Source organism: Xenopus laevis, chromosome 6S (assembly GCF_017654675.1).
Source record: "Xenopus laevis strain J_2021 chromosome 6S, Xenopus_laevis_v10.1, whole genome shotgun sequence".
In the NCBI taxonomy this organism is placed as follows: domain Eukaryota; kingdom Metazoa; phylum Chordata; class Amphibia; order Anura; family Pipidae; genus Xenopus; species Xenopus laevis.
The window spans coordinates 63823940-63840198 of NC_054382.1; the positions used below are offsets into that span (position 1 = coordinate 63823940).

A 16259-nucleotide genomic window follows, 5' to 3' on the forward strand; every position below is an offset into this window, starting at 1 on the left:
AGGACCTTGACCCTCTGCTTTGAATCTGACTTCGCCTGTTTGCTGTCTGCCTTGAACCTTTTGCCCGATGTACTTCTACTTCTCTACTTAACCCCTTGGCTACCGTGAACTGGACCTAATTATTCCATCTGGGCCATGAGGTCCTGACAGCTGCCCCCATGGCTGCACAGCAGACTTGTTTATATAAACTAGTTGTGTTTTTAAAGCAAACACGCCTGTTTTACCAGTGCAGGGCAACAGTAGACTGTATGGTCATTCCTTTAAAAACAAAAAGATAATTCTCAAAGCTCTAGTGTTGCTCAAAAGAAAAGAAAGTTGAACGCGGCACATGGGCAAATATATGCAGATGCAGCATAACTGCATTCAGTCTACTAAACACTTGTTTATTTTCACCAGTGATGGCAAGAACAAGAATGTGCTTGTATTATAATCATAATTTATTCTTTTATCCTTGCAGATGAGTTTAACAGGTTTGCAATAATGAACCCAACGTTTGCTGAAGACTATCTTTACCCAGATCAGGTGGACCTTGCTTCATGTATGGAAAGCCACTCGCCTACAACCCCTAATGGCATCTGTCCAGATTTTACACCGGAGGAAATGGAAAGAGCAGAGAACCACAACAAGCAAAAGAAGCTGAACTAATCTGAATGACACATCTCCTTTCCAGTGGCATAGTACCTCTTTTACATCTCTAAATTGTACCAATTTTTACACAATTTCTGTATTCCACTTGATAAAATGTCTTTTTATTGCATTCTTTAACCAATTATAAGGTGTTTGGAAATCAAAGATCAAGTGCTCTGCCACCAATGTGTGTGCGGTAAAAAATACAACTAGCTTAACGAAAAAGTTGACTGCTTTTATGAAGGATTAATCATGGTTTTAACAATTTGATATCCACATTGGCAATTGCTTTAGGAGTGAGGCAGTAAGTGCTACTGTTAAATCCTCAAATGCCAGCAATGTCTGCCTTGAATTTTTTTCTTTGGAAGAAGGTACAAAAGGCCACAAATTCGTTACATGTCAAAAGCTGTTTTAAAGACAAATGGCAATGTTTGATCAATTTTTAAAAGTATTATGTAAATTTCCCCCATACCTGCTGTGTTAAGAGGTCTTTCTTTATCAGTTTTGCAGTTGGAAAGTTGCACCGCTGTATAGCACTTTATTTATCCTCTTTTGATTGTTGGTGTGAAGAACCTAAAATTCCCCTGGCAAGGAAGCAGCACATATTTACTGTTCATTCCTTCCTGTGCTGTACAAAGCGTGCATGTACAACAGATAATGTAACTAGCTTGGTGTATAGTGCACTTTGGTGAATTGGTTTGTTTTAGATTACAGGTTATTTTGTGTTGAATTTATGACTTACTAATTACCGATAGTTATTTTGTTTCAGTAACATATTCGTTACAGTATCCAGACATCAATGTAGAATTACAAACAGAGCTCTTACATTAAATTTCTTTTGTGTGTTTTTTTCATTTTATTAGTCTTAAATAATGTTGGAGTGTGTTTTGTTTGGCAACTGGGCTTACAGTCTTCCATTACCTCAAACAAAGTGTTTTATTTTCTTTTTTTGTGTGTCCCGCAGAGAAGGACCAGAATGGTATAACCTATTTTAAACGGTTACATTCTAACATCTGCTGGCAATTGGAATTGGTTGCATGATAATGTGAATTTTTTTTTTTTTTTATCCCAGTAGCCAGATTGAACATTAAATCCAACTGAGCCAAGAGAGAAATTTACCTTGCTTTCCCCATCTTGAAAACTGTGGTATATTTCTGACTGACCGCTGTTATTTCCACCACCACTGCTTTTTAGAAATCGATGTCAATGAAAACTAAAATGTTTGAATACTCAGGTTGATTTTGTGTGAAGGTGAGCGTTTGTGTCCAGGACAAATTCATTAGGTATCCATAAGCTGTGCTTTGATACCTCTCATCTGTTATTTTGTTTTTTTCTTTTCTTTTATACTTCAGCAATTCTGAATTCTATCACACACGAAACAATACAGCAGGATGCCAATCATAATATACAGAAAGCGATCATCAAAGGGTAAATTATACTCATGGGCCAATTGTGATCCTGTCAAGTAACACATAGCAGCCAGTTTGATGTTGCTAGACCAGTAACAGCTACTGGCTTATTTGTTGCTGTTGTCTGAACTACATCTAATTTTTCTACATAATGTCCAGAGTTTCTGTTCTTTGACTCAGTGGTTTTTGTGGAAAAATACAGAGGCCAGATGACGATGTTGCCAAGTTCACGTCTCATGTTTTGGTGACTGAACCTCAATCCACAGTTCATCTCATAATAAAGATGTGTGCTCTTTTGTTTCCTTCCTTAAAAGGCTTTGAAAGTCACTCACAAAAGAAAAGTATAACATTACCTATGAAAAACACTACTTTTAAATAATTCTTGTGCATCTGCTGAATCATGGGTAATCCTGATTATGATTTGTGTAAAACATTGTTACCAATAAATCAAGTAACAAATACAAATGAAAGATTCTGCTTGCTGTTTAATTCAGTTCAGGGAACCATATATGTTTCTCTAAAATGAAGTGTGTTAACCTGGAAATACACTTGACCATTAAAAATGTTCTGTATACGTAAAAGATTGCAAATTGCACCTCTGCTTGAAGGGTCTGCTGATGTCTCTTTGATTCCTGTTAAACAGAAGTTACACATGGTGACTATTTTTGGAGGAGAGGCTGAGGACCTGGACAGGGGTTTATATGTAAAAGGCAGAAAAAGAATTGTAAAATAGCATATAAGGTCAAGATGAAACAGGAATTTAATATTTTTATTACTTTTCTATTGTCTTTTATACTATATTAATGCTTAACCAGGTTCACTGGTACCCAGTAAGGTTTGTGTATATACATTTGTATTTGCAGATCTATATACATACACACAAGGGCATGTATACCACTTGGATGACATTTTTCCTAAATGCTATGTTTATCTAAAATTGCTTTCTTTAAACCATTACTTCTTTAGAGGAACAAAGTGCAACTATTTTGGCTGATTTAAACATTGCATTCTGTGTACTGGCATTATGTTGAAACCATTCTTTACAGAAGAAAAATGTAATAAACATGATGACATTTAATGTAAATGCAGCTCTGTTTACTAAATGAGCTAATGAGATAATTGCATAGGTTGTAACCCTTTTTGTTTACTGATTTGAAGGGTGATGGAAATTTGGATACTTGCAGATGGCAGATTATGCCTATCAATGATCAAAATTGCCATCGGCTATATCTCCACAAAGGCTGCTGCTGGTGTCATTGGTTCTGTCTAGATGCTCAGATAGAGCCAACTGAAAAAACTCCAATCTAGTCATTCGGTTTCAAATGTGTCCTTTTACCTCAACAAAAGTTTGTTTTCTTAGTATCATTTTAGTAGCACTGGCAGAACATTACATGATGTTTAGAGTAATGAACAATGTTCAGAGTTACAGTATGTCACTCTTGTGCAGAAATACTGTTGTTTCTCTACTGTTTAGACCTAGTTCACTAGTCGGCTGTACAAAATGGAATAAATAGCATTTTCGATTTTTCTATACATTTTCAAATCAAGACTACTGAATGTAAGTGTGTGTTGTGTCCTATTTATATATTTAGGTTATTAACTTTTAAGTCATGGTGCTTCATATTAGCAAAAGACCATTCAAAAGGCTCCAAGCATTCCAGACAGTATATTTCATACCTGTATACAAATACTGGATCCACTCCCATTAGCAAAGATTTTGGCATTTATCATCCCAACACAAAATTCAATTCAATAGATGAAGTCAGAAGAATTAGTTCTGAAAAATCCTTGAACAATTTACCAGAAAAGTATTAAACTGATGAATACTGATCAATAGTGATAACTGTCAAAGTTTGACCATTGTCTTCTACAGAATTTCACTTCCTGCACCAGTATTTATTTTGGCTGCTCAGGGATACCCAATACTGAAGGCTCCATCAAAGATTGAGATTTATCAAGTTTGCTTTTTGAATTGATTGTACTGTTTGATTGCCTCCAAAAAATCCAATCAAATTCCAAATTGTAATGCCTGGGATTCCCAGCAGCGGAGTGTTGCACTTTGTTAGCCACAGATCAAAACCAGAAAATATAGACGATACCTTTTATTGACTAGTTTAGTAGATTATCAAATGCATTGATTATGCATGATTATGCATGATTATACCATGTCTGAATCAGGATCCTAAGAAGTCCAGAAAGCTCACCTTTAATAATCTACTAAATAAGCCTATAAAAGGTATTGCCTACCGTATATTTTCTGTTATTCCCAGATCAAATATAAGTGAGCCTCTAAGTGCCATGTGTTAAAAAAACACATTCTACGGTTTCCTGTCTCATTTCTTTGTATATTTGTTTCACCCACATCTTCCAAAATATATGTACTTGAAATTGATACCAGATAACAATTTCAAATCACTTTCTCCACTTTAATACTGTCTAGTTTGTCTCTTTATTGCCAACTTTTGTACATACCACTGAATTTAAACATGTGCTTAATATTTATGCCCATATGGCAAGCATTCCCAAAAATGGTTAGCGTATATAAAGAGCATTTTAAGTTAAGTATGTATGCATACAGTATATATACATATATATATTTCGTTTTGTTAGCTATCTATGGACTTAATTATATTAAAGTTATCCAAAGGAGTTATGACCATTTAAAAGGGTAGTTCACCTTTAAATAAAATTTTAATATTATGAAGACATTAATATTCTCAAATGATTTGCAATTGGTCCTCTTTTTATATTTTGTAGGGTTTTCTTTTATTTAGCTGTTTATCCAGCAGCTCTTCATTTGGTATTTTAGCAGCTATCTAGTTTTTTTACCCTAGTAACCAGGCATTGGTTTGAACGAGAGTTGGGAATATACACATAAAGATAAGAAATAAAACAGTAAGATTGTAGACTTACAGTGCAGTCATTTTTGGTTGCTGGGGTCAGTGACCAATGTTCCCTCTAATTCATGTGCCTGCACACATTTTGAGGCTAGCGCACAACAAATTTTGTGTGAAAACATACAAATTTGTATAAATTTTGACCTGAGCACAAGTTAAAAATGTATTCACAAAATAATTTTTGTGCACATAGCAGAGAAGGAATTAGAGGGAACATTATCAGTAACACCCATTTGAAAGCTGGAAAGAGGAAGAAGAGAAAGTCATATTAAACTACAAATTACAAAAAATAATGAAAACCAAATGCAAAGTAGCTAGGAATGGGACATTCTATAAAATAATAAAACTTAACTCACCACTTACCACACCTTAAAGTCTTAAAGTGCACGTGATTTGTTTGTTTCCGGGTTAAAATGAAAGTTGTATCTTAAAAAACATTTGATTTTTAAACTCATTACTGCACAAAAACAAACCCAAGATATACTGCTAGAGGCAGCCATAGCAATGCAGATTTAAGATGCCCTTCAGACTGATTCAGCAGCTGTTCTGCTTTTGTATGGGGCCCTCTGATGGGTCTACTAACTGATATCTCACCAGATGTTGATCAGGCAGGTTTGATTTTCCTGTTGGACAAGGACTGTATCTGTATGTTGATGCGGTCCTTTATTTGACACCTGGCATAGCGGAAATTATGATTCAATTGTTTACTTGAGGGCCAAATGATCGGATCAGCCCGATATTACCCACCTAAAGGTGGGCATATCCGTGAAAGATACTCATTTAGCAACATTTATTATTTTGGCTAGCGTGGCCAGCAGTTCTAATTCTTTGACCAATTCCCTAAAATTTGTTAGGTAAGAATAAAATGGAGTCCTACTTAGTTTGTGAAGCCCATAAGCAGACTCTGAGGAAATTCTCTGGACTTTTGAAGGAGAACTAAACCCTTAATTAAAAAAACCCTACCCTACATACCTCCACCAAGCCTAGCTGTTACCCTGGGTAAATGCTCCTGAGTCATTACTTACTGCCTCGGTGCAGATTCAGGCCATCGGAGATCACAGGTGCCATCTTCTACTTTTTGGTAATCTTCGGGTCTTCTTCTGGTGCTTCGGCAATTTCCGTCAATTTCGCCGCATGCGCAGTTGTCAAAAACCCAAAGACTGCTCCAACTGCGCATGCGCCGATATGGCACTTACTTCCCGAAAAAGACCAAAGAGAAGCTGTGATTGAGAACTACAGCTATTGTAAGGGCAAAAACAACTTTTTAGACAGAACCAAGTATAATAGGACATCCCAATCATAAGTGGGCATGGACACAGCAGCAGCTTTTAGCACAAACTTATGTCTATAAGACAATAAGTAGGTCTGTTTTGTTATAATATTGCTATTATTTTACATTGACTTATTCATGGATCCAAAGATGATGCATTTGGCTAGGTCTACAATGCCATTGTATGACATAGAATATTTAAGAAAGGGCTAAAAAGATTTTAAAATTATGAGCCCACTTGTCCGCTGCCAATAAAAAAAAATAACAATACTCTTGCTTAAATTCTGTAAAGTTAAATACTTTTACTCCGCTTCATGTTTTCCAAATCATCACAACATCTTTAGGCCTTATAGTTTTACTTGTGGAACAAAGTTTGTTTCCTTGCATAACAACTCATTATGTGTGGGCTGTGTGACACACCAGAAAGTGTTTGCCCTGTTGAAAATTTTTGTAGCATGTAATCTTAATTCGACATGGCAGCAACATTCTTATTTTGAACTTTTAACTGTCAGTATTGTGTTTCAAGTAATATTGTATTTGGTTTTGTTTTTTTATTTTTTTTAATACTGCATTTTTCTAGCTACACTGGTAAGATTCTTACTTATTCTTGCTTATACTGCACATATTTGGATATTTTTCATGTATCTGTCTAAAATATTTTCAGTGTTGAGTTCAATAAAAGAAATACTTGTCTAGTACAAAGAATGCTGGTCTTTTTTTTTTTTTTTTTGTTTATCACCATAACTGATGATGGATAATGTCAGGGGCACAAGGAATATCAGCATTGCTGCTGATGTTGCTAGAACTGCACAAAAGAATCCACAAAACACATCAGACGCTTCACATGCAATAGGAATTTTATACCACTATTCAAAGCAAAGGTGCAATATCATTTTGTGTACAGCGTTGTGATTTTTGCCTGGCATCAAGGCATCAGTCCCATGTCTGTGTTACAAAAGCTTCTTCATGAGATTCTCTCCCGAATGGTCTCTTAAGAAATTGTCCTCAGCAATGATTGTATCATACTGCCAAATCATGATATCATACCCAATTGCATATCAGCAGGTTGGTGGCCAAATCAGGTAAATACCTGCATGTGTAGCAACCTTGACAAACACATTGTATGGTCAGCTTAACAGATAAACTTGGCTGTAGCAAGCAATGCCAGTCAGCAGGTGCAAGGGCAAACAAGGTCTTGAGCTGTATTAAAAGGGGCATAGTTTCATGGGAGGAGAGGGTTATTCTTCCACTAATAAGGCTCTAGATCTACAATAATTTTGGTCTTCAGTGCCCAAACGGGACATTGAATTAGAGAGGGTCCAGAGAAGGGCAGCTAAGCTGATTAAATTTATGGAAAATCTTAGCTATGAGGAAAGACTGGCCAAGTTGGGGGTTGTTCACGCTGGAGAATAGGCACTTAAGGGGTTCTATGATAACTATATATATATAAATATATAAGGGGATCATATAATAATCTCTCTAATGCTTTATTTACCAGGAGGTTATTTCAGATGACATGAGGTCACCCATTCCAATTAGAAGAAAGGATATTCAATCTAAATATTCGGAAGGGGTTTTTTTTATAGTGAGTGCCGTGAAGATGTGGAATTCTCTCCCTGAATCAGTTGTACAGGCTGATGCATTAGATAGCTTTAAGAAGGGGTTGGACAGCTGGGGGGAATACAGGGTTATGGAAGATAGCTCAAGTTGATCAAGGCGCTGTCAGTGGTCAGTTTGCCATGTCAGCAAGAAATTTTTTTCCCCCTCTGAGGCAAAATGGGTTTATTTTATGCCTTCCTATGGATCAACTAGCAGTTAGGCAGGTTATATAATATCCTTTAAATGGAAAGGTTGAATTTGATGGACGTGTATCTTTCTTCAACTTAACTTATTATATTACTTTGTAATATTGAAGAGTCTTAGGCCAAAAAGGGTGAATGCCATTCTATACATCAGTCAGGCTCAGATTTGAAGCCAGCTGAGTATTTGTGGCACTGACTGAAAAGCACAAACATAATTTTGGAGAAATCTGTCTTCATATGGTGCCAACATGTTTTTGCAGTGCTTTTACAGATTTAATTCATCATTCACATCAGTCCCTGCCCCAGTGAAGCTGACAGTAGGGCTGGGCATGACCTAAAAATCACAGTGCTGTTATGTGATATACAGGTATTGGATCTATTATCCAGAATGCTCCGAACCTGGGGTTTTCTGGGTAAGAGATCTTCTGCGATTTGGATCACCAGACCTTAAGTCTGCTAAGTAGCATTTAAACATTAAATAAACCTAACAGGATTATTCTGCCACCAATATGGGTTCATGCAGCTTAGTTTGGATCAATTAAAAGGCACTGTTAATTTACAGAGAAAAGGGAAATCACTTTTTTAAAATTACATTCCTAAAATGGACTGTGGGAGATGGCCTTCCTGTAATTCTGAGCTTTCTGAATAATTGGTTTCCAGTAAAGGGATCCTACACCTGTATTTAACAGCACAATCTACTGGCCAGCAGTTAATGGTATAAATCAGCAAAATGAGAAAGCATTTGATTATGATGACTTGTTATAATGGCAATTCAGAGGCTACTACTTGCTCTGCTGAGATCCATCAGCACACAAGTTGGTTATCCATGACACAGCACAGCTGGAGTATTAAACAGGCTCCTGGAACATAAATATTGAGCTTGCAAATTGACCATTATGAAACCCTCGAATCTGTCTTCAATCTGCAGCACTGGCCTAAAGGTGGCCATAGACTCAAAGATCCGCTCGTTTTGGCGACATCGCCAAACGAGCGGATCTTTCCCCGATATGTCACTAACTGCCTGGCTATATCGGGGGTAATTCGAACGTTGGGCCATATGGCCGAACGATCGAATTACGATGCGCCAAGGGGCTCGGACGTGTCGGTCGGGTAAAAATCCAACCTTCCCGATCGACATGGTTGAATAAAGATTTCTGATTTTAAAAAGCGGTCCAGTGTGCAGAACTCCATTTTCTCTTCTCCAATATTATCTTTGACGTTCTCCTGTGACAATTAAACATTACAAGATAGTTAACCTAAGCTAGAGGAACTAGGCCAGGTGGGCCACAAGTTACTATTACTGTATTTGAAGATATCTGTGCTTATCAGAGCTGCACCTGCTTTATTATTTACAGGCTGCTGCCTAAAGGTATTGTTAGGGCTTATACAGTATATCTCTCAGTGATCAGTCTACCTAATACACCTTGGACCCGTTAGTGAGAGTTATGTAAACAGAAGACAGTTCATTTAACCAATTAACACAACAATGCACAGACTGTTTAGGAGGTTTAAAACAAAACTATGTCCTAAAGCTATGCCATTGTTGCTCTTTATTTAATCTTAGAAATGGACATCTATAGACAGATCAACATGACAAGCAGAAAAATTCCCAGTTCTGTACTCACTGGCCAAAAAACCTCTCCTTACCATGTTTCACACAAGCTCCTTTTGCTCAATAAAGTGCAAAATAGGGAATGAAGATCTGTAACACCTTTAAGGGTCCGGCCACACAGGGCATTTTGGGGAGATTTGGTCGCCTGGCGACTAATCGCCTCATTTTTTCGGCGACCAATCTCCCCAAACGCGGGGCAACTTTGTGAGACAACTTAGGACGACTTCGGAAAATGAACCGCCGCGTGCGATTAGCGCCGGCGTTTTTTCATTTTAGCCGGCGCATATTCAGGGAAGGCATTAAATATAATTTGGCCTTTACACATGTAAATATCATTCTTAGTTTTATAAAGTACAAGGTACTGTTTTAATATTACAGAGGAAAAGGAAATCATTTTTTAAAATTTGGATCATTTGGATAAAATGTAGTATTGGACACAGCCTTTCTGTAATTCAGAGCTTTCTGGATAACAGGTCTTCAGATAAAGGATCCCATACCTGTAGCTGCAGTGTGTAAAAACAGCCTAAATTCTCCTTTGCGCATAAATTCCATACACAAAAGCTCTGGTGTGCCTACAAAATAGTATGTATGCCAGAGTAAACATTAATGTTACACCATAGTGGAGGCCCCTTGAATTTAATGGGAACAAAAAGTATTTTAGAAATTAGCTTACATAGTAAAATTTTATAGGCAACATAAACTCAAGCTTAAGTCTAATACGTGCCTCAGATTCATATAACTGATACTGTACTTAATAGTTGTACTTAATAGTTATTTAATAATAAATATATTGTAGGTGCCCAAACAATATTTACAAAATCTAGAAAGCTAACACAATTAGGGGCAGATGTATCAAGGGTTGAATATCGAGGGTTAATTAACCCTCGATATTCGACTGCCGAATTAAAATCCTTTGACTTCGAACGATTCGAAAGATTTTAATCCATCGATCGAAGGATTATCCTTCGATCATAAAATTGTTAGCAAGCCTATGGGGACCTTCCCCATAGGCTAACATTGGCCTCGGTAGGTTTTAGGTGGCGAACTAGGGGGTCGAACAAATTTTTAAAGAGACAGTACTTCGACTATCGAATAGTCGAACGATTTTTAGTTTGAATCGTTCGATTCGAAGTTGAAGGTCGTGGTCGAAGGTCGAAGTAGCCAAAAAAAACATTCGAAATTCAAACAATTTTTCCTCTATTCCTTCACTTGAACTTAGTGAATGGGCCCCTTAGTGTTTCAACTTATAGTGATCAATCTTTAGTGCACTAGAAGTATACTAAGGGGCATATTTATTTACGCTGTGAGAAACCAAATTTGCCAAAAAAACTGTAAAAAGTTGTGCAAAATAATTGTGAATTTATGAATGTGGTTGTAATTTTATGCCATGCAAGTGGCAAATTTGCCGCCATTATTTTATATTGCTTTCGACAGATGTCACTCTAAGAAAAAACGCATAAAAAATTTACCCCATTTTTATGCCGTTCTTTACACGGAGAAGCCTGGCGATGTGTGCAGTATTATCCTGCTGTTTTTTACACAGCATAATAAATATGCCCCCAAATATTTACAAAATACCGATGAAGGCCAAAAGATCTCCAACAATGGGACATACTTAGAAACACACTAAAAAAAATAAAATAAAAAAATACTGCTACAAAGAACATAGAAAATATTGCTGATTCAGACACTTTGAACTAATTCATCTGTCCTTAAGGCTGGTTAAACAAATGAGGGCTGCTATAGCCCAAAGACCTGGAGTTGGATAGGGCTCTTATAGAGATACTGTAATTTGATTTAAATCCTTTGCTTTGCTCTGAATTAGGAAATACTCAATTTCAGAAAAAGTGATTGGTATCTTCTGTCCCTTACAACCCTTCTTAATTGCTGTTGTTGGGTAGTGAGAAGCCCATTTTCCTTATGATAACTGCAACAAAACATTTATGTCTTTTTTTTTAGGAAATAATCAATGTAACATAACATAGTAACATAGTAAGTAAGTTAGGTTGAAAGTCTACAGTCCTGACTACTTCTATTCGGAATTGGTGACTTTGTGTTATCCTATCATCCCTTAAAGGAGAACTAAACCCCCTTGCTTATAAAAACCCCTACTCCCCTACCCTACATAGTCCCCCCCTCCCTGCTCCCCCCCATACAGGTGTTAACATTTGTAAATGCCCCTAATCCTGTAATTACCCCTCCTTGCCGTCAGCGCAGCGGAGCTCACGGGCACCACCTTCCGGCGCTTTGATAATCTTTGTTAAGTAAGCACCGTATCGCTGTACATTTACTCCTTAAGGGAATAAATTAAGGACAGTAACAATTTAATATCATTTTAAATGACAACTATTTCTGTTTTATGCTTTTAGCAGAAAACATAATGCCCCAATCAGTGCTCTGAACGACAGCCCTTAACTAGCTAAATTTAGCTTTTCTGAAATTCATGTTTTTTTTTGCCCCAGTGTATAATTGTTTTTTGCACCAGACATTAAATGAGATCACATTATGGTCACTATTACCCAGGGGTTCAATTACTTGCACAATCGCTATATGTTATGGGTCATTAGAGATAACTAGATCCAGTATAGCATTCTGGTTGCCTCCTCAACGACTTGTGCCATAAATTGCCATGCAACAAGTTTATACACTTGTTCCCAATAACTATCCTGGCAGCACTGTTGCCCCAGTCTATATCTGGTTAATAAAAATCCTCAATTATCATTACTGCACCAAACTAGCAGCCAGGGCCTGCCTTAGGCATATTGGACCAACTGGGCACAATAGGGCCCCACTCCTATAATTGGTCCCGCACCAGGGCAGCAGAGGGGACAGGGTCTGGGCTAGTATGGCATGCTCAATAAAGGAAACTACAGTCAGGTCCCAAAACCCTTAGCATGCCTCTTAACTTCACAGGACAGTCCTGATATTTATTTATTTATACAACCGGATTGTTAAGATGCCCTGTACTGTTTCCCTTTAAGAAACTTCAGGGTGAAATGCTGAGCTCAAAGTTGCTCTTGCTCCCTCTAGCGGCCTCTGTTTACATGGTCCCTTTCAATTAATGAAACACAGTAAGCAACCTCTGCTTGTTACTGCTTATTGCAAAATGGTGGAGAGTGGTGGGATCCTGCAGGAGACAGAGGAAATGATAGGGGACACTGGGGAGAAAAGGGTAAAGGGTAGATCTGCTATATTTTTGTCTCAAACATGGCCTGCCAGTCACCAGTGGGTTCCCTGTGTGCTTTTAATCATCCCATGCAGTGGATCATTTGCCTTGTTCCAGGGCAGATAAGTATGTGCTGCACTGCTGACGAGGCTGATCTGTGTCATAATGTTTGTAATTCATATAATCATCATTAGCTGCATGAATTATTAGGTTATCTGTTATGAATTATTAGCATCTGCTTTCCATGACTTCTAGCAACCCAGACAGGTTTTCTATGTTTTAATGTTTTAGTTCTGTTGCTAGTATAACACAGACCTGCTGCATTCCATAGAGTTTGGAATCTGATATTGGGGGGGAAAAACTTTTTTTCGAGATTTATTATACCCCCACGGCTGCAAAAAGTCCATATCTGAAAATACTCCATCTTCAACCTGTCGAGGTCCTGTGGAAGTCAATGGCAGAGGTCTTATTTGCAATATGAAGATATTATTGTCTGTGCTCGGTTTCATACGATTATCTGAACATTTTAGACTTCTCCAAATTCAGACTTTTCGGGTGTCATATTCGCAAAAATTCTGATTTTTAGGGAGACAATCCGAAAAAGTCAAGTTTTTTTTTAACCAATTTTTTTCGTGTTTTTTTATTGATAAATAAGGAAGGGGACAACATCAAGGGGCAGATGTATGAAGGGTCGAATATCGAGGGTTAATTAACCCTCGATATTCGACTAGGAACTAAAATCCTTCGACTTCGAATATCGAAGTCGAAGGATTTAGCGCAAATCCTACGATCGAACGATCGAAGGAATAATCCTTCGATCGAACGATTAAATCCTTCAAATCGAACGATTCGAAGGATTTTAATCCAACGATCGAAGGAATATCCTTCGATCAAAAAACCTTAGGCAAGCCTATGGGGACCTTCCCCATAGGCTAACATTGACTTCGGTAGCTTTTAGCTGCCGAAGTAGGGGGTCGAAGTTTTTTTTAAAGAGGCAGTACTTCGACTATCGAATGGTCGAATAGTCAAGCGATTTGTAGTTCGAATCGTTCGATTCGTAGTCGTAGTCGTAGTCGAAGGTCGAAGTAGCCCATTCGATGGTCGAAGTAGCCCAAAAAACACTTCGAAATTCGAAGTTTTTTTAATTTGAATCCTTCACTCGAGCTTCATGAATCGGCCCCCAATTGTATTTATTAGCCTGATCACAACTGAGAGTGAGGAAGAGCTACCCTAAAAAGGCAAAATACAAGAACTTGCGCACAATGGTAAGTATTACAGAGGAGGTGGTAAGTGCCTCTAATAGCTACCAGTAGCAAATGGGTGTTTGACTGAAGAACAATGTACTAAAAATTTGCTCTGGTACAAATTGGAGAGAGGATTTTATACACATATACAATATTAGAAAAACGAACTGAAATCAACTGAGTCCAAGAGGTTAACTACAGAGGGAGTAGACCATGCTGTTGCAGGAAGCCCAGGGGTGTAAAGCGCCCAGTAAGATCATAGTTAATGAGCAATTTCAAAATATCTGGGACGAATAGGCCAACTTACCTATACTTCGCTGTTGTGCCCAGTAACATCTATTTACGCTACTGCTTGAGTCAAATATACCTGCTGCCAGGTAGCATATCACTTTTATCAAAATAGTTCTCATAGATCTTCATGTGCACTGCTGCTCTGGCTCCAGAATAGTGTACTGTATGCTGTTACTAAGCTTACATGGCTACGTTATAACAGATAACATCACAAAGTACCATTTATAAGAATATAATTTACAGGATAATCAAGATAGTATACTGTGTATATATATATATATATATATATATATATATATATATATATATATATATATATATATATATATATATATTATATACTGTATGAGGTGCAGCCATCACTCTTCTCAATCTTGTTAACATTTAACATTAATCTTACCTGAACAATGAGACCAGGTAACAGTGCAGTGCATGAAAGGACACTAAGGGGGTTATTTATCACAGTCTGAATGACAAAAAGTTTTTTGTACTAGAAAATGTGAATTTTTAGTGAAAAAAAAACTTGAATTGTTCGATTTATTATAGGATTGAAAAAGACCTGCTGAGGTTGTATATAAGTCAATAATATAAAAAAATCTGAAGATTTCGTGGTTTTCAGGTTTTTTTCCCCAAACTGGGATTTTTCGTGAACGGGAAATAACTAGTGCCGATTTTGATTTTGATAAATAACCCCCTTAGATACATTCATGCTTTTCAGCTGCTGACTGCTTGTACATCTTCATATATATTTAGAATTCTCTTATGTCTCTGCCTATAGCTTTTCTATGTTTTAAATAAGTGCAATCCAGAAAAATGAATTGCATGGTTCCTATTTTTTTCTGTCACAATTAATAGAGACACCACTGCATATTTATTAGTAAAAATGTTATCTATTACTTTTTTTTGCAGAAAATTATGCTTCCAAGTCTAGTTGGGGGGGGGGTTAAAAGATTCAGCTTTCTCATGTTTGATTAACTAAATCCAGAGTGTGGGGAATGGCTGGTTAGTATCTAGAGGAGCAGGGGGGCTTTGGGGAAGGAGGCGGGACTGTACCACCCTGAAGCTGTACCTGCCCCTGCTACAAGTTCTGCCTCAACAGCTGAATGATCCTCATTCTGAACAGATGAATGTGCCTCTGCCTCAGTAAGGGAAATTAGTGAGAAGGAAGATTTGAACCTTTAATATAGCCACATTCACCTTCTGACCCAGCACTGGTGGTGGCAGACATGCATGGCTAGTGTGGGCAGCTTTCCTGACTGAGACACCTGGAACTACAGCTTTATCTAACCAACACTTCATGGGCATTCTCTAAATCCAGGTAAATCTACTACTATATCTGTCTTATTTTTTTAATAGATATTTATATTTCATTTACATGAAAAATCTCATGTTCAATGTATGGGATTTGATTTAAATCATTGATCTAAAATATTTTTAAAACGAACTATGTGAAATGACAGTGAGAATTGTGCACGTTTCTCTAGCTGAATGTTTGAATTGGATACAATTCAGTTGTAAAAAATCTCAGCAAAAGTTTCTAAATTAGACAATTTCAATCAATACTTGGAATGCAGCCCCAATAAGTATAGAACAGTAATCTTCTACTAAACAGATACAGGAATAGATGGATGTGACACTTTCCTTTTCTTCCCTTCTGGTTCTTCCTTTAGCTCATATTCTCCTCACACGGTGAAATGAATAAAGAGAAAGAAGAACACACAAGTGTGATACCCTTAATAAGGACTTCATTTACCCTACCTGATTGTGCTTACAGTGCAAAGAAGGATTGTAGTTCAACACAATCACAGTAGCTGTACTGGTAGTTTCTAGTCACTGCAGAATACAGTTGAGTGCAGCTGAGAGTTGTAGTTCCACCCAGTCACAGCAGTACTATTCGCAGTCTTCAGTCACAGCAAAAAAAGTGTCCTTTTTCTTGTGGCT

General features: G+C 37.3%; 2 protein-coding genes across 4 annotated transcripts in view; both read left to right on the top strand.

Moving 5' to 3' along the window:
- The window catches only part of lpcat1.S (lysophosphatidylcholine acyltransferase 1 S homeolog), a 106656-nt gene extending 104155 nt beyond the window's left edge, over positions 1 to 2501 (top strand). For all 3 annotated transcript variants that reach the window (XM_018269402.2, XM_018269403.2, XM_018269404.2), the window contains one exon: positions 458 to 2501. In XM_018269402.2, the coding sequence (XP_018124891.1) occupies positions 458 to 645 (188 nt within the window). In that variant the 3' untranslated portion in view covers positions 646 to 2501. The remainder of the gene's footprint in view (positions 1 to 457) is intronic.
- Positions 2502 to 15382: 12881 nt separating this feature from the next.
- The window catches only part of slc6a3.S (solute carrier family 6 (neurotransmitter transporter), member 3 S homeolog), a 37491-nt gene continuing 36614 nt past the window's right edge, over positions 15383 to 16259 (top strand). The window contains exon 1 of the mRNA XM_018269405.2: positions 15383 to 15636. The gene's annotated coding sequence lies outside the window, so the exon portion shown is untranslated. The remainder of the gene's footprint in view (positions 15637 to 16259) is intronic.